Genomic DNA, 22,922 nt, shown 5'->3' with positions numbered 1-22,922 from the left:
TCAAAGAGGAGGAGCCACATCCGTTATCGCTAAGCGAAAGAGAGGAGGCTCGTGGACGATTACAGTGATGTATAAGAGACATTAAGTGTCGAGCATCACTTTGAGACACTTTTTCTGTTCTTCATCCAACAGCCTGTTCTAATGCATTTCAGAAGAGAACTCCTCCCTATTACAGAACAGTTGCTTATTACACTCCATCAGATTGAACTTACTGTAAGAGACTGCACTTCCTTATGCTTTCTGTGTAAAGGCACTTTAAAAAGATTGTTGGTAATATAGCTTTTCCTTTTCCATTGGGGAATGAAAGACTGAATGAAAGAAATGCTTCATATGGTATCTTGCAACCCATTTGCCCACAGATATTGCAGCTGTGCCTGTAGATCCTACACACTAGGGCTGCACAATACTTGTAAAAATTCACATTGCAGAGTTTTTTTTTCGATAATATATATATATATATATATATATATATATATATATATATATATATATATATATATTGCGAAATTAAACACTGCAGGACCCGTGACATCACCAGCTCTGCCCCCACCCGCGTGCTGTCTCGCATCAGAAATCCAGAACGACAGAGTCAGCGCTTCAGAGTTGGCCGATTACTCGAAACTTAAGGAAAACAGCAAAACAACAGCAATCAGCCCTTAATTGGGCATTTAAATGGCCTTTTAAAAGTAAATAATAGTGTTTTTCTGGGGATAAAACCATGAATTTGGCTTTAAGTGAAAATATCTGTGCAAAACTGTGCCGGACTGAGGAGTTTACAAGCATTTACAAGCTCCCCCTCGCACTTCTCAGGCTGCAGCAGCCTGTCACTCACACAGACACAGCACTGCTCAATCAGAAAATTACAACAAGGTGTATCTTCTTCTTGTGTCGAAAATCTAAATATTGCAACATGAGGTGTAATTGATGTATTTGTCTTAAGTGACACTGCATGTCCAGCGATGTAACTATTGCGCATGCGAACATCACAATGACGATGCTTCGTGTAAACAATATATCGTGTGGCCCTACTACACACTCAAAGACTGCTGAAGCTGGCATTCCAGCTGGTTCCATTAATGCTTTTTTATTGATGATGAATCTGACCAAGGTCAAGAAAGTGCTGCAATCAGGTGGAGACGTTCCTGGCCAACCCTTGTTTTGTGTGGGCAAACATTATCCTGCTGAAAAAGGCAGTTAAAGGCCCTGCCAAGCCAGGCAACACGTGTGGCCGCAGAATGTCCTGCACATTTCACTGAGCTGTTAGTCTTCCTAATGTCCCATTTCATTACTATGGCAGTTCAAACTGTGTGGCTCCCCAGATCATCAGGTTGGAGAAGTGAGTTACTCCTCACTGTATTAACGCTTACTGTAAGAGAATGCACTTCCTTATGCTTTCTATGTAAAGCTATTTCTGCACCAGTATCACTACAAAGGTTGCCATATGGAAATTATTGGTATCACATCTCAGTGATTTCAGTATCATATCTTCAACACTTTCTGAGTTAACAGTATCAAACCTAATACTGATTCCAGGGTTAAAACACTGTAGAAGAGGGTTTTTTCAGCAGAATCTGATTTGTCTCAATGCCAAGGTTAGTCAAATGTCACCATGTTACCCAATACGCCCCAGAATGAGCCACTCTACACGGTTGAGAATGAAGTTATCTGTGTGTAAGATGAAGGCACCTGTTGTCTGTTGTTGGCAGGCAATACGCTGTAATGCAGCCGTGGGTAGGTGGTTTTCGCCTTATGCAAATATTTAGGCAAATGTTTTTTGATGACAGTGACGCAGAGTGAAACCGTTTACTGACAGCCCTTCCCCACAATGGCCCCTGCCTGCATGGCTAATGCACATATCTGCTTAACTGTATATAATAGACAGTAAACAGTCTGACATGTTTACAGTTAGGAATAGTGACACAAATTAAGAATATAACCATTTAGAAAATATGCATAAAAAACGAATAAAAGCTTTTGGGTAAAATTGTTTCCTTTGACAACATTTCAATGTATTTATCTTCTTTTCTTCTTTAATGGTGTCATAGTTCATTATCATTATGAAACTATAATCATTATCATTATTATATATATCATTATGATTATCACTATAAAAATAACTATAATATCTTCGGTCAGGAGTCGGCAATTAAGTTTGACCACGGACCAGATATTTTCCAAGCCATTACGTGGCAGGTCACAAAAAAAGAAATTCTGTTTTGGAAAATGACTAGTAGCTCTCCAGCCCGGAGGGTTGTTGAACCCAATTGCAAAAAAGTTTATCTCAAAGCAGGTAAACCCAAGAAGAAAGGAAATAAATAAATAAACACACTGCTCCTACCGCTACCCTGGCTAAAAAAATGGAACACGGCCAGAAAAATTTGCCCTGATAAGGAAATAGGGAGCCCAAGAACTGGGGGAAAGCGAGAACAGGCGGAAACTAAAGTCATGCCAAGCGCGACAAGCGAGAGACAGAGGAGGAAGTTAACAAAAGCTCACCAGAGAACCATTTTATTATTATTTTTTTATTATTATTAATTTCAGTTCAAACAACCTCATGGGCCAGATGTTTCATGCTTGCTGACCACTGCTCAAGTAGATAACAGTGAGCAAAATCTATTTTCTGTAAACCCTTCTTAATTTAAAATGTTTTATTTGTGCTACAATGAGCCTATTGCCTCACACCTACAACAATAAAACACCCACTCCAAAGTCCACAGTTGAAGGACTTTTGAAATATAATGTAAAGTCTATATTAAGAACACAGAAAGTAGGAGTAAATCGTGTAGAAAAGGTCAGCCAGTCTAAGTTTACTATCCCAGCTAACTTTACTATCCTAGTCCTGTACAGCAAGTGTGATAAGTAATTCTGAAAGATTTACTATAGTTCATTTATTTGAGAAGAGGATAAAAATGATCTTGAAACATGGGAAATAGTGTAATAATGCATTAATTAATTAATTAATTAAGGAAATAGTTATGTAAATATGTAATTATAATTAAAAGCACAGCAGTATCTCCAGACTTTCCAAAGATCACTGACACTACCAACTAAAACAATCAGAATAGCAGATTTCTTCTTTCTGCCTTTCCAATGGCCATGAGCATCTCTCTGAAGCTGTTGGGAATGTGTATAGCGTGGTGCACAGTGTGTGATTGAGGTGTGCAGTGGTTTGGTGCCGCTGATTCATGGCTCAGGAAAATAAAACAAGACTGAAAGACTGAGATCCCAAAGCCTCACACAAACAAGCTTAAACATTTGAGACACACGTCCCACGGCTGTTTACATACCGCTGCGCTGTTTTCAGTGTAGTGTAAGAGAGAAAAACCCAGACACACCATTCAAACCAGCCACAGCTGGACACATCTGCAGGATGGCATGCCTCGTATCCAGGCCACATTGTACTGGCAGACTTCTCGGGTCATTAGGCAGCAGCCTTTTTTTGTAAGCATTTCTACACCCTGGTTTCCTTGCTTCACACATTCAGAAGCATGGAAACATTTGCTGAAAAATGTTTTTGTATGTTCAACGATTTTTATATAGATTTAAAATGTACAGAAATAAATATTAAATACAAATACTCAAATTAATAGTATTATTTTTTGTTGCTAAGTTGAAACAGATGTTTAATTATTAATACTTTTTAATCAAAACTGTTATATGTATATATGTTAGAAACATTTTACATGTGTATGCTTTGTGTCTTTATGTCCAAAGGTTGATAGATGGCCGTTTTAATAAATGAAAGTTTAATTTTAAGTGGGTTGTCTATTACCCGATACTGTATGTAAGTGCTGCAAAAAGAAGATGACTCTCTAAAGCAAATTAGCATGAACCTTTTGGCACCATGCCTAATTAACCCGAAAGTAAAACTGGACAAAATATTGATATGTAGCGCATCCCGATACGTTTTATTGTATATTCAATATTCAATATTCATAACGAGAATATCATCACTGCTTAAAGAACCCATACCAACAGTACATTTCATTACAGAGAGTGTAAAAAATATACGAAATTGAATAGTTTGCAGCAAAACAGTATATAAATCACTGTACTGTGCATGAAAGAGTATTTCAGAAATAGAATTTTGTAAGAAGCTGCACCTCTTTAGGTTTAAAACACAATAAACACTGTGTAACAGTAATATTTTTATTGTGGGTGGGACACAAATGTGGGCGGGCAACAATAAATAATGGCATTATGATTTAATAATGATATAATGATATCAGAATTATATCATATTGAATGGAAGTAAGAAATACATTGTGATATAAATTTTGTCTATATTGTCCAGCCCTACCTGAAACACACTGTAAGTCCATCATTCAATCCAAAACAGTTTCAGAGTTTCAGAAACAACAAAACAGGCATAGACATAGTTTTCATAACACAAGGCGATTGGTCTATATCTGTTTTTGACAATGGCAATATATCAAGAACGGCCAAAAATCTGAAACCATTTCACTTTGCTGGGTCAGTAGAAAGCAAAGTTATGTTTGCCTCTTTTTTCTTTTTTTCTGTTCCCAAAAAATGATTTGATCCATGTCTCCAAAACCAAGACACGATCCAAACCATGAGTTTTGTGATCCAATAGAAAACAAAGCTATTGGCAGTGAGGTTGGTGAGTTAGTCAGGTGAGGCAGAGTGCTGTTTTGGCTAAATGTCAGTCAGGGAACAGCAGTGTGTCAGGACTGGATCCCGGGGTGATGGGACTGGGCCGGCAAAACCAGACCCTAGAGAGTGAGGAGCATGGAGCACAGTCCTGCTCTAAAGGAATCTGAAGAATGTAGCTACTCGGCAGGCCACGGGAACACTTTAGGCACACACAAACACATGGCCTGGTCACACACTCACACACATACAATACACATCAAAGTAAATATAAACACATGGTCACACAAGCCATCGGAACGTAAACATGCATGCAGATGCATGAACATCTGTACATGTATCACTCTATGTTTATAGAAGTCTGCTGTTTTTCCACATCCATGTTTTAGGACTGTTTGGGATGGTGGGGCTGTTCATCAAGCATGTGTTAGTGCAGTTGATGGAAAGCCAAAAAACACACAGGTTTGTCATATATACATATATACACTGATAAGGCAAAAGTCATTGTATAGCAGCATGTAAACTGGTCAAGAAATGTTACCCCAGGGTACGGCCACACGTGTACAAGTTTGTCATCTTGGTGTTTGTCATCTTGTGAGTGACAGTGAGAATTATTAGAGTATATGCGAGGCTTGATTGCAAAGGCCAAATGTAAGGGAAATTCCATTTCTGAATTTGTGCAGAACTGTGTTGCTTTGAGGTAATATGTCATAGAAGGCATTACCGCCACAGTGGACAGTTCAGTGGGTTGTAGTGATCGTGACCAGCGAGCTCTGGCTAGAATTGTCCATACACGCTTGCATATGTCTGCAGCAGAAATCACATCTACAGTCAATGCAAGAAGTCTCCCACACAAATTATCCAGGTCAGTGCAGCAATCTTCAGTTTCTATGAGACATGGAAAACGTCCCTGACATTACACTAGTTCCTGTCCTATGACATTTGGCATTGTCACTGTGTATGATATGGATACATACATGTAGACACATTTCGTCGCTGTCCTTTAAAAAAGACTTATCTCCAAAACAGCAACTTTATAGGAGAGAGAAAAAACCTTGTTAACTTTCAATGAAAGCCAATGTAAAAAGAGGTCATTTCAGGTCATTTTGAAGAGTTTCTATTGGTGCGTTCATCAATACATTTTGGCACAGTGTAAGGGACAGTTGGTCTATTCAAATGATGTAGTAAACTAAAAATTGGCAAAAATGGAGATAAGTGTTTTTCATAGAAATGTTCACTGTAAATCTATCACAGCACTGATGGTTACACAAAGGTTTCTTCAAAGGATCCATACCAAAAGTTATGGACCTGTACAGAGCCATGATAACTTAAAGAACCATTTGGATGCTTAAAGCAACATTATGTTAAATTTTCACCTTAAAATAACAGCCCCAAACCACGGAGATGCTCCATTGTGAAATAGGAAGGATAGTGTCTCTGTCATTGATAATCCAACATTGTTGAATACTGCAAAAATCCCGTAACATTATTGCTTTATTTCACATATTTTTTCACTTTCAATTTTAATTCACACTCAATTTTAAATCTCTCAGCTTCTTACCTAACTTCTCACACACTTTCTTATTCAATGTTTTTCTTTATTTATTTTCTCTATTTTATATTAATAATCATATTAATTTTGTATAGCTTTAATGTCTTTAATATTAAATGTACAATGTAAAAAATCATAAAAGTAAATAAAACACATAAAATGAGAAGAGTTGTGTCCTAATTTTGTCTGGTACTGTATGTATATGAATAGTCTTAACCTTAATGACCAAAAAGAACACAAATCTTTTGGTCCTTTCAGTGTTTTGTTGGTGTTTACTTATCCCTGTTTATTACTGGTTTTACTACAGTGTCAGGACATTTCTGTTCACTTTTTACTAGAGAAGTTATTAACTCTGGAGTCTGGAACTCCAGATGGATCTGTCTCTTCAGGCTAAACCCGTCTGGAATCCTGAGGTGCCTTCTGAATCAGTGACGACCAATCAGAACTCTTCCCTGGTTATAGTAATTTTCAATCTCATGATTTCACGAGCACAACATCCCATGCTACTATAAATACTCTGATATGAGTGTATCAAATACTGAAGACAAACAGTGTCTCTGAGAAAGGCCTGGAGTCACAACGTCCTATACAGTCCTACACTAATCACACAGAGGCCAGTAACAGCAGCTCCAGTAGAGGTGTGCTTGTCGAGACGGCGGGACAGCGCCTCATTTTCCTCAAACACGTGCAGGTCCTCATCCTCCCTCCCACAGGACCGAGTGATGAAGAGTGAAGAGCTCACACACTCACAGCCGTCTCAGAGGGCAATCCAACTCACCACTCATCTCAGCACCAACACCATTAGCAAGCTCTTCAGGTTACAGGAGTGCCTCTCTCTCTCTTTCTTACTATCTCTCATATGCATATGCACACACAGCTTCACTCATTCCTCTGTGGACACGGCATGTTCTGTTATTATCAAAACATAAAAGTGTAGTCCATTAATAATTGGACAGAGACACAGAGAGTTTTGGCATTGTGTGCAACCCTACTGGAATACAAACACAAAAACGTATAAAGCTATGGTCACTTTTATATAATAAGAAAGACTTATGAACCTTTCACACAAAATTCAATTATCGTTTTACGGTAATTGGACAACTGGCTGCTCTGTTGTTCCATTAGAGTGTCATTAGCTCTTGAGAAATGATAGCAAGATATCTATTACAGACCTATTTTTGATTAGATTAGATTATTTATATATATATTACATTATTTTGTATGCAAAGACAGTAGCAAAACATTAGGTATATAAAAATTAACAGTTTGGGTCACTATTGATGACCAAATATTGTTTTCAGGCCCTTAAAAAAAATGCATAGACAGGTCAGGAACACAGTCTGAAATGTAGCCATCATTTGGCTCCAAAGAATACCACTGCATCTGTTTGACAAGCTATTTGGACAAAAGTATTGCCCAATCTGCTTGTTTATTGTTTTTCTTAAATCAAAAATGCTGAAGAAGAGTTTATCCTGAATTTGTTATAATAACTGTCTTTCCCAGGGTAGGATTTCATATTTTTCAGACTATAAGACGCACTTAAAAACCTTTAATTTTCCCCAAAATCGTCAGTTATAATCCGGTGTACCTTATGTATGAATTTTACCAGGCAAGTTGTAAGGAGAACAACTCCGCTGAAGTACAGCCAGTTTTTAGTGAAGATTTTCCAGCACCGAGGCTGGAGCAGCATTAGCGCTAGCCGCTAACCAAGCCAAACGTTAGCTCTTTCACCATTCATAGCTGAGTATTATCAGACTGTAGACTGCACGTTTACCATGTTAAAACAAGCTACGTGGGATGAATCGCTAGCTAACATTACCCTGGCTTACCAGAACACTCAGGGTTCCTCAGTGTAGCACTGTTGGGCGGCATTTGCTAGCATTTAGTCGCTAATGCTAATGCTGCTGAACCCAGCCTTAGTGGAAACCTAAGCTTACTGTAAAAAAAAAAACAGAAGCGCTTTACTCACCCAAATAAACAAAGTTTTAAGGGGAGAAATCTGTGTAGATTAACATCCAGCACTCGTTTGACTTTAAAAGCAAATGGCTTTTTTAAGAATGTTTTCAGAATGTTTTGTTTACTTAGCTTAGCTTTACTTTAGTTACTCCCACCACAACCACCCAGCAATGAGACCTGTTTAATTAGAAGGAAAACACCCCTGTTCCTTACTAGTGTCGCATAATGCACTTTATAATCCAGTGTGCCTTATGTATGAAAATAGACCAGAAAATAGACGTTCATTGATAGTGCGCCTTATAATCCGGTGCTCCTTACAGTACAAAAAATTTGGTCAATTTTGAATTCCTTTGAGAATTGGATTGCATTAGTGAGATCAAAGTGTTTAATGGTCACCACCTTGCCTCATTCCCAACCCATTCCAAAGGTATTGGATGGATGTCCATAATTTCAGAAAACACCAGTCCACTGCTTTACAGCTTAATACTGATGGTCCTTTAGCCGACATCAGTCATAAGGCATGGTGCCAATAGGTTCATGTTGTTCAAGTGAGTTCTATTTTGTTTTGTCTCTACAGGGACTAGACAAACTGTGCTTGTGTGTGTGTACAACTTTAAGCAGCTGAATTAATTTATTAGAAAAGGTGTCCATAAACATGTGGACATATTATTCATATGAATGTCATCAGAACAGGCTCACATCTTCTCCAGAGCATGAATCTCAATCACATATTATATTTAAATTGAAGTAAGTGAGCCTAAACAAGTAAAAAGTGAAAAAGTGTAATGTTAAATTCTTAAATAAGAATCAAAATGTGCCTTTTCATTTCTTTTTAAATAAAATATTTTTTTATAGATGGATTTTATAGATATACATCAGAGCCAAAACAACATAAACAATTACTTACTGACATACTGCCCTGTATGTGCTCAAACAAGAACAATATTCTGATTATTCCTTCCAGTAGCTCAAGGCATTCCTCTCATCTATTTAAAGTGTCTCAATGTGATGACTTCATGGCTTTAGCTTACAGCTGTCAGCATTATAGTCGGCAGCGTCCCAGTGTGACTAGACAGAAATGGCCTTTGAAAGAGGCCTTTGGAAAGGTGAAACTCAGTCTACTGGCTGCATAGCATCTACATTAGTACTCCCTATTTACAACTCTGGATTTACAGTCTCATTATTACATACACCCTCAACACATAACAATGCAGACTGCTGCACTACTGCAGCACAGTAAAGACACTTCAACAAACCAAGATGAGGACTGAATTAGCAGGAGACCAGTGCTAATAGACTGTTGTGTTTCCAGTGATTATGCTGTGCACAGGTGGATTGGAGGGTGGATCAAAGCTAGTCCCTCCTGTCCTGGATCTGTATCAACACAAGCCTTCAGAATTAGCAAATCTGCTTGTTGGATCCCTTAATCTTTGTTTCAGCAACCTGATCAGTCAGTATACATAGAGCCATTACTGTCTGCAGAGAGATGAATAGAGTAAGAAATGAGTCTCTTTCACGGGAGACAACACAGCGAGCTTCAGCTCTAAGAACTCTCCTGATGCATGCTGCAATGTGATTACCTGTGAAATAGAAATAAAGTAATTCTTCAGCTCACCGTGGTGAAAATGATTCACAGAAACTTGCAACCACATGATTCTGTCAATATGTAGTTTTGCCTGATTGCTGGATATTTTTAGCAGCACTGTCAACTCAAAAACTCCACAATTTAAGCGATTTCAACGTGCCTGCTGCTCTTTACACTGTGTGAACACTTCAGAGCAAATTTATCTTCACTGTAAAAAAAAAATCCTATTTTTACAGAACATAACTCTAAATGTTTACACTATTTATCCCTTTTCTTTTACTGCAGTCTAATTCTGTCAAATTACAGACATTTTCTGTTAATTACAAGCCCCTGTTCTAATTTTACATATTATGACATTAATGAGAGATTACGGTTAAAACTCTTATTTTTAGGGCTATATTGCTATATTATTTTTATGGTATTTTTCCATGTTCTTAAGTTATATAGATATGTATGTAAAATTACTTATTATTATATGTAATTATATGTGTGTGTTATTATTTAAAGGTTTATTTCTTTCCCAATAACTCTTTTCTTCATAATTGTAAGGTTTATTTATTTTTTTTTTTATTCATTGTTAAAAAAAAATACAGAAAATAACCATAGAAATAAAAAGTTTTTTTCTTTCTTTTATGTAAAAGAAAATATACCTAAAAAAAACAACTGTCTGTGGGGCGTGGCTATGTTAATTAGATGTTCAGTTTAGAGGGCTCACCATGATGTAGTTTCATAGCAGTTTTATCCACGTGGCTGGGTTTTAGACTGTGCTAATATAAGTGGTTTCACTCTCTGAGCACTTTTTATTGCTTTAAATGAGCAGAGAGCCTGTTAATAAAGAAATTCTGAAAAGATCATAGAGTTTGTCACTGAATGTCACTGAATGAGTCAAATACACATTGATTTGTGAATCATAAAGTTCACAACTTGAAAGACATAGTTAAAAAAAAGTAAAGTTAAGTAAAAAAAAGTAAAGTAAAAAAAAGTTAGTTAAAAAAAAGTAAAATAACAGTTTTTCCCTGCAGAACATTGATTGAAATCGCTTTATTGAAGAAATTTAATTGTAAATATGCTCTGAAAAACTGTAAAATACTGGTGTATGTATGTGAAACCTTTAATGAAAATGCATGTGAATCTACTGGTTTTGCACTTCATATGAATGAAAGTATTTTACTTTAATTTTAGGGTTTTTGTTTGGCAGCCGCTGCTGCCAGTAATTTGACCGTTTTTTTACAGTTTTATTTTTTACAGTGTTCCTCAAGGGTTTTTAAGTAAAGATAATGGTTATACAGTGCTGTGAAAAAGTGGATCCTTTCTGATTTACGTTACGGTATTTATGTTGCATATTTTCAAGATCTTTAAACACTGATGGGACAACAGTATGTAAATTGATCATGATGTGTCACCTCAGAGTAGAGTTTATATTCTCTGCCTGAACCCGACCTGATGCCCAACATGAACTCGGACCGGGCTAAAAAAAAAAAATACTATATAAAAACTAGAAAGTAACAAATCAAACTGATTAAAAAAAAAAGTTGCACACATTAAAATGTGTGTTCCCCACTTGTCCGCATTACGCACTTGACTTGCAGTGCTGTGTGTAACTGTTCTTAAAGAAACATTTTTCTCTAAGGTATGTGCTCCTTCAGTGTTGCAATGTTAATTAACATCAGTCTACACAGATTCCACTCAGTTGTTTTTTAAAATCTCAGCTTTAATATCTACTTGCTACTTACTATAAAAATGTTTTAATCAGGCTAGGGCTTATAATGACTGTATGAGGCAGGCCATGTCGGGCTTGGGCTGGATTTTTTGGGCCCGATCTAGGCTCTACCTCAGAGGATGGCTTGAAAAGGCCCATGTCTGTATAAGTTGTGTGGTGTTATCGTGTGAGTGAGGTTAAACCCAAGCCAGTGTGCATATGATAAGGAAACATCAATTATCAGAGTTTGACCAAGGATGAAAAAGGGTGCTATGAAATGACATTCAGTTTCCAAAGATACGCTGACATTTAACATTCCTCTGTCCAGAATGTCAGATGGAATACATCATAGTAGTCATTACCACCCACAGTGGACAGAACAGTTAGTGGTAAAAAATTCCCATGTGAACAGAAATCATCCCTATTCATTGCAGTAGGCTCCACACCCAGCCTGAAAGATAACCTGAAAGATATCAGCCTGAAAGGGCTTAACAACATTCTACAGCATCACAAAACCAAAATAAGAGTCACTATTTCCTAATTGAGAACTCTACGAACATTGGCAAATCTTCACAGCAGTAGCTGGCCTGTCAAAATTTCCCCAAGGCGGCATCAGCAAATCATTCAAGAAGTCATCTAAAGTCCCAGGAGAACAATCACGAAAATGCAGGTCTCTCAAGTCTCAGTTAAGGTCAGTGTTCATGACTCCACAGTAAGAAAGTTACTGGGCAAAAGTAGCATTCATGGGAAAGCAGAAAACCAGGAAGCACCACTAACCAAAACAAACATCAATACTTGTCTGACATTTGCAGAAAAGCACCCGGACAACCCCTAAGCCTTTTGAGATAACGTTCTATGCATGCTCAGAGAGAAACCAAAGAGAAACTTTAAGCTCAAGTTCCTTTACATCTGATATAATTCATCTGATTAAAATGACATTTTTAGAGCCATATGGTATTATAAAGCACTCTGTTTGCTAATAATGCTCTGACAAAAATGACAAAAATGCTCTAAATGTATATTTAATAAAAGCTTTTTGCAATGACAAATGTTAAGGCAGAGATATCAGGTTGTACAGTGACATGCCAAAAGTCATGGGATAGCAGTAAGTTTATTAGACATTGGAAGTCACATCCACATTTAATTCAGGATTTGCCCCAAAACCACACATATCCCACAGCTCATTCTTAAGCTTTCATGGGACATGGCAAAAATCATAGGACATAATATTTGCCCATGTCCTATGGCTAGTAGTTTCACAATCCTGGTCCTGGGGTATCATTGCCCTGCTTGTCTTGTCTTGGAGTTCCCAGCTGTAACTCTCCCAAGGCCCATCAGTTAGTATATTAGTTGGATCAGGTGCATTGGGACTAGAGGAAACTCTAAAACCTTGAATGTACTATAGGACCAGAATTGAGAACCACTGTCCTTTGGCATTTGAAATGTCTGTGTATTATTTGTTGTTATGACAGTAATGTTCTGCACTGTTCACATCATAGTATGGTATTTGGATTCTACAAGGCCTAGCCAAAAAAAAAGTCATCACCTGGATTTAAGTAAGTAAATGATGTGGGGATGATGCTTCAGTTGGTCAGGTCTAGGTTCAGCAACAGTATTTTCTGAAAGAATGAGGTCAGTTGACTACCTGAATATCTGAATATACTCAATATAGACCAATTATTCCATCAATGGATTTTTTCTTCGCTGATAATGCCAGAATTCATGGGGCTGGAATTGTGTGACCATTTTTTTGGCCAGGCTGTGTATGTGTAAATCCCTCACAAATCATGTACATACTGTACACAGCAGAACAAACTACAAGCTCCTACCTTATTCTGATCAGTCCAAAGTAGAAAGTAGCCCTGGGGATCAACTTTTAATGTCACTGGAGTCACAGTGGTAGAGTCCTGTAAATGAAGAGAAGAGAGAGTATGGTTTATGGAAAGTGGATACATTAACAGACGCACAGACGATGAGTGCTTGTGTAAAGCTTATTGCATTTTTCAATGAGGAGAGGAAAATGAACCAGTTTGTGAGTGGAGCAATCTGTGTGCCTCTTAGAGAGAGAGAGAGAGAGAGAGAGAGAGAGAGAGAGAGAGAGAGAGAAAGAGAGCGAGAGAGTGAGAGTGAGAGTGAGAGAGAGAGAGAGAGAGAGAGAGAGAGAGAGGATTGTGTTCCTGTAAAAGAAAGCACATTTTGAGTGAAACTCAGCCCCTGGTGTGACCTCTGTCATAATCTGTCCCATTGAAAAGACACAGAAGAGATCTTGTGTCATGGCATGTCACACAGCTTTCCCCCTCAGGCCACCTTTACATAGCAACTGAAGATATTATTGGACACTTCGGTTCAAAAACAAATCGCTTCTTTTTTTGGCCTCCAGATATGAATGCAGTGGTGTTTAGTAACAACTAAATGGTAAGAAAGTTACTAAAGCGCAGGTTAGCGACAGCGTGATGCTGCTGTGCTCGCTCCCAAAAGAGGAGCTGAATGACGTCAGCAAGCGCCGAGGAGAGCTGCCTGTGAGAACATAACAGACTCGAGATCAGAGAGTGATTCGAAACACTGAGCTGCTGCTGTTATAAGAGTACCAGAACAAGTATGTCAGCCATAAAAAAGCAATCCCGGCTGTCCTTGAGTCCTTCATTCACTGCCTGTGGCTAAGACAGGACAGCAAATTTAAGGATAGTATGGCATTCCATGGGAAATGCTCCAAACTTTCAGAACTACATAAAAAAAAATAGTAAAAAAAAAAGCAAACCACGCGATGAGCCCTGCTAAGGAGGCCAGTCTCAACCTTCTCCATTTCCTCTGCTGTAACTCAATCGTCCTGCACTTTGAATTCCCTGCATGAAACACACATGACAATGCCCAGCGAAGCCTTCCTGCTGGGGATGGAGAATGATTCTATTTCAAGTCATACAGCTCACTTGCACACATCCATGCTGAGACAAAGGGAGGGAGAGATAAAGGGGGAGCGTCAAGTTAATTGATCCTTCTGATAGGCACAGCGAGAGAATTCAAAGCGGGTGAGCTTTTGCGTGAGGGGTCCAGCAGCGGGCGGACGACTAAAAGGGAAATCAATCGCTCCGTCTGAAAAGGGAGTGCTGGCCATTTGGAAGGGGATGCTTGTTACTGGATAAAGGCATTGAATAGTCAAAGCCCCAGAGGCAGTTCTGTCATAGCGCCGTGTGAGAGCCCGAGGCCTCGTCTCGGAGATGGCTCAGACAGAAGGAGAAGTCGTAGGCCAATTACCAACAACCTGTGCTTTTAAAACGTCTCAGGTTACATCCTGCATGTCAAGCAGTTTACGGTGTTAACGTGGCCTTGCATGCGGGGCTGAACCTGACTTCTGGGGAGCAAGCTGAGAAAATATAGATAAGTAAAGAAACACAGATAAGAGTACTTAATCTGAAGGCCAGAAACATTGTGATTTCTCCAGCTACTGCTGCTGGTTACTGATCAAATTCTTTATCACTGAAAAAATAGATATATCACTATACTATGTTTGCCATGTTGAATGGATCCTCAAAAACACAGTATCGCAGTACTTTACACAGTAAAGGCTGGTGTCAGACAGTGGTTCATTTTGTGTTCATTTGTGTTCTTTTGACATCCCACTGTTCTAATTTAACTAAATTTTTATGGATATGTTGTTTTAAATGAGATTTTTGTAAAAATGTCTTGCTCACAGTATCACAATATACTACGTATATCAATATATTAAATTGTAACTCTTGTATTGTGATTCCTGTTGTATCGCAAAGTATTTGGCAACACTCAGCCTTCAACACTCTATGTGGCTAAGTGCATTTTCAGAACTGAAAGTCGAATCCAGGTTCATGTCTTTGTTACATTGGAAATATTTGGTCTGGTTCCAGGGGAGTTGGTTTTGCCACCAATTCGGTTTTTTTTGGTATGTTTAAAAACAGCCTTAACTTTCTGTACCTGGCCTGAAAGCTTTTACCCTGCAGACCCTGGTTTAGTTGATCCAGACCTCTTTTACCCTTTCACGTCTACTACTTTGGTTTGGACCAAACTGGAAATTCAGAAAGTCCAGACCAAACAAGGCAGGTGTGAAAGCCCCCTAAGTGTGTTCATAATCATTCAGTGGAAACACATTATCTGGCATAATCAATGCCACTTCTGCTGTCCATAAAAGTTTGATGAACAAATCTGGTTGGATTAATTGATGTCAGCAGAATGATTCCTGCCTGAAAAACTACTGCCAACTGCACTGAAATATGCAGTGACTGCATGTGCACTTAAAATTATGTTGTACTAGTATTAATGACAGTAAAATCCTATTCTTATAACTGTGAACTTTGGTTGAAGGGAAATCAACGTGGACTGTCCATTTTTGGCTCAACCCCTTCCTGTTCCTGTTAAAATGTGGGGTTGATGTGGAAGAATTTGACTGACCTGCTCAGATCTCTGACCTCATGGAATGTCAAAAACCTCTGCCCAACTTCAGTGCCCAAGCTCAGCATTGCACATGTAAATTCCCACAGCCCTAAAGAAAGCTTTACCAGACCAGTGGAGGCTGTTATAAAAAATATTGTTTTTTATTAGAACCTTGACCTCTGATTATTTGATGGACCTTGCTATGTTTTGATAGATCTTTGGTAGATCTCTGAATATTTTCCAAGCTTCAAAGCTTTTTAAAATTAAACTGTCTTGGCTTGGTAGGTCCATTTGGTGCTTTGGTAGAATTGCTATTATTTTGGTAGAACGTGTTATCCTTTGGCAGAACTAGCTATGGTTTGGAAGTTCCTGATATGAGTTCATGGGTCTTGCTATGCCTTTAATAGCTCTATATGATTTGGTAAATCTTGTGCTTTAAAAATCTTGCTATAGTTTGGTAGGTCCTGATATTAGTTTACTGGTCTTGCTTTGTTTTGGTTGATCTTTGGCTTGATAGGTCTTCCTTGTTTTTTTTAGAGCATGCTCTGGATTGGTAGATCTCTGTATGGTACGTTAGTTCATTTTCAGTTTCCTTGGTGTGGTAGATCATGCTCTGGATTGGTAGATCTCTATGGTTTAGTAAAGCATGATCTGAGTTTGTAAGCCTTTCCTTGTTTTGGTAGTTTATGCTATGTTTTCCTAGATCATGTTCTGGATTTGTTTGGTAGGTATTTTTTTGGTTTGGTAGATCATGCTCTGGATTGTTAGATCTCCCTATGGTTTGGTAAATCATTATATGATTTGGTAGGTTTTTCCTTGATTTGGTGGTTCATGCTCTGGTTTGCTAGATCTATCTATGGTTTAGTAAACCATGATCTGATTTGGTAGGCCTTTCCTTGGTTTGGTAGATCATGCTATGGTTTGGTAGATCATGTTGTGGATTTGTAAATCTATCTATGATTTGGTAAATTATCTTGTTTGGTTGGTCTTTTCTTGGTTTGGTGATTCATGCTCTGGTTTGGTTGATCTCTCTATGGTTTGGTAAATCATTATCCTGTTTGGTAGGTCTTTCTTTGGTTTGGTAGATCATGCTCTAGATTGGTAAATTTCTCTATGGTTTGGTAAATCATGATCTAATTTGGTAGGTCTTTCCTTGATTTGGTGGTTCATGCTCTGGTTTGGTAGATCTCTCTATGGTTTGGAAGATCCCTCTATGCTTTGGTAGTTTATGCCCTGGTGTGGTAGATCATACTCTGGTTTGGTAGATCTCTCTATGCCTTGGTAGATCATGCTATGGTTTGAATAAATTTTACATTATGCACTTTTAACAAACATAACAGCAAGGCTTTGAAACTTAGCAAAACTTTTCTTCTGTAGGTTCTTCACCAACAGTAAACTGGTATAGGACAGACAAACTTGAAAAGCTCTCATAAACTCCTGAACTTCTAATTTGCTGATCAACTGCATGTCTAAACACACAAACTATGCATATGTACTGATTCTTATGCTACATGTGTCTATAAAGGATAAGGTAGAAAAAAACTGATGAGAGCGAGAGTGCAAGAGAGAGAGAGAAACAGAGGGAGGAAGGAAGAATTGAACAGAACAAATATTTTTGGAAATGGGGGGGACTTTGTAAAAGGGGTTCTGGATATGAGATCTGGAACAGGCGAACAGGAGGGCCAACACCCATACCAGAATCATGCTGAGAAAACAGGGAAAAGAGCTGAGGGCCAGGAGCTTCCAACAGGCCAAAACAGCACAACTGCTCCAGCTCCAAAGACTGACGGTCAGGCTGCACACACACACACACACACACACACACACAACCAGACAAATGCAGCAGCGAGCAGTGGCATAGAGATTCATGAATGTATAATTCACTCTTCCCTTTGGTGTTTTGGAGCTTCTCTCATGAATGACTTCTGTTTTTGTCCAAATGTAAATGTACAAATACAGCAGCATGGCACAAGCCAGGCAGCTTTAAACACTGTAACACAGTGCCTGTCTTTAAGGAACCTGAGTTCATCCACTGCTGAGTTCTAAAAACCTATGAGCGTCACAGTGCTCATCTTAAAATCCTACAATCCAAAAGCTTGAACAGGTAATACATGGAGTGGGATGATTCGTATCTCTTCAGACAGAGTGACATTAGTGAGTGTTAAAAGAATTTACAACATGATTTTTAAGACATCTGCAGAGATTAGCCTGTTGCTCTAATGGGATTATGTAATGCCAATTATACGCCATATGAGAAGCAGGATAGCAATGAGCAAGTCCTCTTACTTTCTAGGCTAAGGGTAAGCAGCGGTATGTCATTCAAACTATTCTGCTGAGATATTCTTAGAGGTGGTGAAAGAGGTACCCTGCTCACTACAACACAAACTGCACAATGAATGTTTCTCTCATGAACAGTTCTCAACGTGGGAACCACAACTGTTCCACATGTCCTTTTAGGTGGTGATTTAATGTGTAGACTAATGAGTTATCTGTGAATGGTCCAGTTGTTTTTGCTTCCGATCCCAAGGCCCACTAGAGCTTGTCAAGCTGGTTAAACTGGATGACCAGCGAAGCTGTTAACCAGCATAGGGTATGTTTTTGCTAGAGTTTATTGGTTTAGCTGTTCTACAAGCATGATCAACCTGAACAAGATAGGCAAACAAGTATAAACAAGCTTGACCAAGTTTGTTGACCAGCATGATCCAGCTGACTGACCATCATAAACAAGAAGATCACACAAGATCTAAACACATATTACGCTGACCACAATATTTATAACCAGCTGCATTAGCAGTACAGTGTATGTTTTAACTGGAGGCCAGCTTTTAACCACTTTAAAGCTAAAGTTAAGCTCAAGACCTGAATCTTGATCTCCTGAAACTAGCTAACAGCAAAAGCTGGTCTTGGGCTGAATTTTTCAGCAGGGATACTTGATTCCTGATGGATAGACATCCTTTCACTTACAAACATACAACACATGATGAGGACCATGACTATTTGAGTACCAGAAATGACAGGATACACTGGCTGACAATTGAACATGGAATATGTAATTTTTAGATGACAATTTATTACTAAACTATGCCTCTGATATAATGATAATATAACAGCATAATAACTCATCATTGAATCATTGAATTTACAGTTACAAAAAAAACTTCTGATTTTCTTTAATATTTCAGTTAGGGGTGTGCCATATCATGTCATATGCTATAATAGTAAAAAAAAATATTTTAATTTTGTTGCAGTAGTGTCTTCCTGAAATAATTTTTGATTTAGTATTTTGTCATATCGCCAAAAGTATTGTTATCGCGAAAATACAATGTACATATTTTAGGGCCATATTTGTATTTAAAGTTTGTTGTTTGTTGTATATTTATTGTTTCCACCTCAAAGTGCCTGAACCTGAAGGTGCTGGACTAGTGTCCAAATTCTCCATCTAGGTCAGTCATGATATATTTTGTGGACGACATATCCCAGAAATAACTGGAATAAACATAAAAAGCATAGCATAAAAAGCATACAAGGCTTTATAAAACATTTTTTAGACATTGGAATGGGAATATATATATATATATATATATATATATATATATATATATATATATATATATATATATATATATATATAATCGCTAAATATCTCAAACAAGTAAAACATAAATAAAAAAGAATAAAAGAAGGTGACATATTGGCTTGTTGAAGCGGATTGTCCCTTTTGTTAGCTAATTTAAAGTAATAGGCTTTTGTTGATGTTGAGAGCAGTTAGTTAGTTATTAAAGTCAATAAGGTGATTATATGGTGACAGATAAAACTCCACTAACTCCAGCTCTAGTCAGAGTGTAATTTATGAGGTATGAGGTAGTAGTGTAGGGTGTGAAGGTAGGTATCAGGTGCTGCTGCTACTCACATCCTCCCACTTCATGAACTTGCTGCCGCTCCTCAGACTCTCCGGCACGGCCACAGGTTTCAGCTGCAGCGCGTGCACTCCCGGCTGCGCTCCGGCCATCAGGACAGAGGAGTGTGGAGCAGGAGGAAGAGGCAGACCCCGGCTCTACTGCTGCTGCTGCTGCTGCTGCTGGAAGTTCAGAGAGCGGCGCGGGGAACCAGCAGAGCCCCGGTCATCATCTCATCCTGCAGCAGCTCTCACACACACTATCTCTCTCTCTCTCTCTCTCTCTCTCTCTCTCCCTCTCTCTCCAGCTCCAGCCGGACTGAACTCAAAGCAGCACACTCTCTCCTCCACACGCTAACTGAAAAGAGAGAGAGAGAGAGAGAGAGAGAGAGAGAGAGTGAGAACACGCGACTCCCATTTAAGAAGAGCCAGTGCCTACCAGGATGCGCACGAGCACCACCCTGTGCTACACGAGCACAACAACACCGAGCCCTCAAACTCACTGTTGGTAGTCATCCAGTTCATTATACAGTACATGTCCACAAGTACACTTATCCCAAACTAACTCTCCTGCAAAGTGAATTTATCAGCTATGGTCTCACCACTTGCCTACCTCCACCAGCTCTGTACTATATGGCATTGGATATAGAGACATCATTTAATCCCCAAGTGCACATGTCCATTTCTCACCCCAAAGCTCATCACAACCATTTCCAAAAATCAGGCAAATACAGCACAGTGTTGCCCTCAGGCAACAAAAAGTTTATTTAAGCCCATTTTCTAGTACATGCTTCTTTAAATGATTGCAATCAATTAGAATGGTCAAAATAATCTCAAATATCAAACCAATAAGGTGTGGGAGTCACTATCACTATACAGGACCATTTGAAGGCGGGACTTCCTTTTTTGAACCATGGTCACAGGAGCACATGGTGTGAGAAGAACGTAAGATTATGTGCTTTTGTAGTCTTTTTTTTATTAAATTAACTCTAAATAAAAATTATATGTAGGTGTATTAAGATGTCAACGAGCAATTTGTCAGGTTTTTATGACGTTTGTTTATTTTTCATCAACAGAAATTAAGTTTTTTTTTCGTTGCCTCAGGGCAACGTTGTGCACTAACGGGCATTTTTCAGGCAGGTTTTGCTAACAATGTGTTTGGATGTTATCACATACAATTGTACATATTTTGTGTATATGTATATATGTACAACTGTACATATTTTAACGCATTTTGCCAGAAAAATGGACACAAGCTTGTTCTATAGAAAAACAAAGCGCAGGATCAGCATGTTAGACAATTCCCATCTGACAGTGAGGATAGTAAGATAGACTGCAATATGACAATGAGGATGAGTGGAATGGAGAACAAGGTTTTAACAGAAGTAAATTAATAGAGTTTTAATTTCATAGAGTAGACAAAATACAAAATTGTGGGTCAGATATCATGCTGAAAATATCTTTGTTGTGTTTTTGTTGGAACTGGAAACCTATTTTTGATAAGATACTATTACGGATGAAGATGAAGACAAAGATGTAGATGATAGTCTTTTTGAGGAAGACAGTAGGTTTTCCCAGACACCTTGATGAAAAATGAAAAATTCTGACTCCTTATAAATACTTCAAAAGTCGTCTCTCTGATGATCTCTTTGAGCTTATTGTTAAGGAGTCAAAACTTTATAGCATCCAGTGCAATCGTACCAAGCTGCTTAAATTTACTACAGAAAACCTTGAACAGTTCATTGACTCAGTGCTGTACGTGTCACTATTCATCCTACCAGCCACCCGCGTCTATTGGAGCCAAGGTAATTGCATTTCATATGTTACTAACCTGATGCCACTTGCATGGTGGGAGACCATAAAAAAAAATCTCCATTTCAGCGACAACAGTGGTCAGCCCACAAAAGACAAGACACAACATTTAGCCTCACCTAGAACACATTTTATCAAGCTAAAGTACATGATATAACAGTGCTCAGAGAGCAATTTAAAACCACAAAAACTTGTAGTGTTTCTTGTTATAAAATATGTGATTAAAATTTGTACTATTGTTTCACAACGTTGCCCTTATATGACATGATATTACAAGAAACACTACACAATAAAAACATATGGTTATATCACATCCGGTACGTTTTACTGTTTACTTAATTAATTGTTATTCTTTGTTTAAAGTTTTTGTGCTCTTATACTGCTCTTTGAGCACTGTTCTATGCTAAGTGAATTCATAATTTTCTCTTCAATTTTGTACCATTGTTGCACAAAGTTGCCCTTAAGCAACAAAAAAAAAGGTTGAATGGGGGGGTGCTAAAAAAAAATAAAAAGCTTTTATCAATAAAATGTGTCAAAATGAACCTAAAAATGATATGAAATATTTTTTATAATGTACCATCAACATGTGTGCAGTAGAGGGTTAACTGTGTTGTGGAGCAGTGGAACTGTGTTCTCTGGAAATATGAAGCTCCATACAATAGCTTTGGGAATGAGCTATGGCCCAGTGCTGATCATCTACCTAACCTTTGGAGACCTGGACTTTTGCTTGGTGTGCTTTTTTCATTTCTCCTATCAACTATATTTGGGATTAGTAGGACATAAAGAGTATAAAAGCCTTTGTACAGTAAGTCGTTTTAACAAAAATAAACAACAAACAAACCAAAAAAACATTATCGTCATATAGGGAAAGTACACTGCCTGGCCCAAAAAAAAAAAGTTGCCACCAAAAAAAAGGTCAAACACTATAATATTTAGTTGGACCGTCTTTAGCTCTGATCATGGCACACATTTTCTGTGGCATTCTTTCAATAAGCTTCTGCAATGTCACAAGATTTATTTCAATCCAGGGTTTCATTAATTTTTCACTGAGATCTTGCAGCATTGATGATGGTAGAGTCTTCTCAGCACATCCCAAAGATTCTCAATGAGGTTAAGATCTGGACTGAACAATCTGTGATCTGTGGTGAACAATCCATGTGTGAAAATGATGATCTCATGCTCCCTGAATCACTCTTTCACAATTCCAGCCCCATAAATCCTGACAGTGTCATCTTAGAATATGTCCGTGCCATCAGGGAAGAAAAAAAATCCATTGATGGAATAACCTGGTCTATATTCAGTCTATTCAGGTTGTCAGCTGACCTCATTCTTTCAGCACATACTGTTGCTGAACCTAGACCTGACCTGACTTCATGTGTATTGGAGGGCGCATGTGCTGGTCCTCATTCTC

The 22,922-nt window shown here is 38.3% G+C and overlaps 1 protein-coding gene across 5 annotated transcripts in view; it reads right to left on the bottom strand.

The window, feature by feature from the left end:
- LOC103021983 (1-phosphatidylinositol 4,5-bisphosphate phosphodiesterase beta-1) overlaps positions 1 to 20,064 on the bottom strand; it is a 174,060-nt gene extending 153,996 nt beyond the window's left edge. For 2 of the 5 annotated variants that reach the window (XM_022686767.2, XM_022686776.2), the window contains exons 1-2: positions 19,715 to 20,062; positions 13,233 to 13,310 (exon numbers count right to left, since the gene is read on the bottom strand). In XM_022686767.2, the coding sequence (XP_022542488.2) occupies positions 13,233 to 13,310; positions 19,715 to 19,813 (177 nt within the window). In that variant the 5' untranslated portion in view covers positions 19,814 to 20,062. Of the gene's footprint in view, positions 1 to 13,232; positions 13,311 to 19,714 lie in introns of all 5 variants that reach the window. The other 3 variants (XM_022686757.2, XM_022686761.2, XR_007440429.1) reach the window with 2 other exon arrangements.
- Between the last annotated feature and the right edge of the window lie 2,858 nt (positions 20,065 to 22,922).

The sequence above is a fragment of the Astyanax mexicanus genome, chromosome 1, assembly GCF_023375975.1.
Source record: "Astyanax mexicanus isolate ESR-SI-001 chromosome 1, AstMex3_surface, whole genome shotgun sequence".
NCBI classification, from domain to species: Eukaryota; Metazoa; Chordata; class Actinopteri; order Characiformes; family Acestrorhamphidae; genus Astyanax; species Astyanax mexicanus.
The sequence above is the reverse complement of the archived record's forward strand: the minus strand, read 5'-3'. Positions and strand labels throughout refer to the sequence as shown.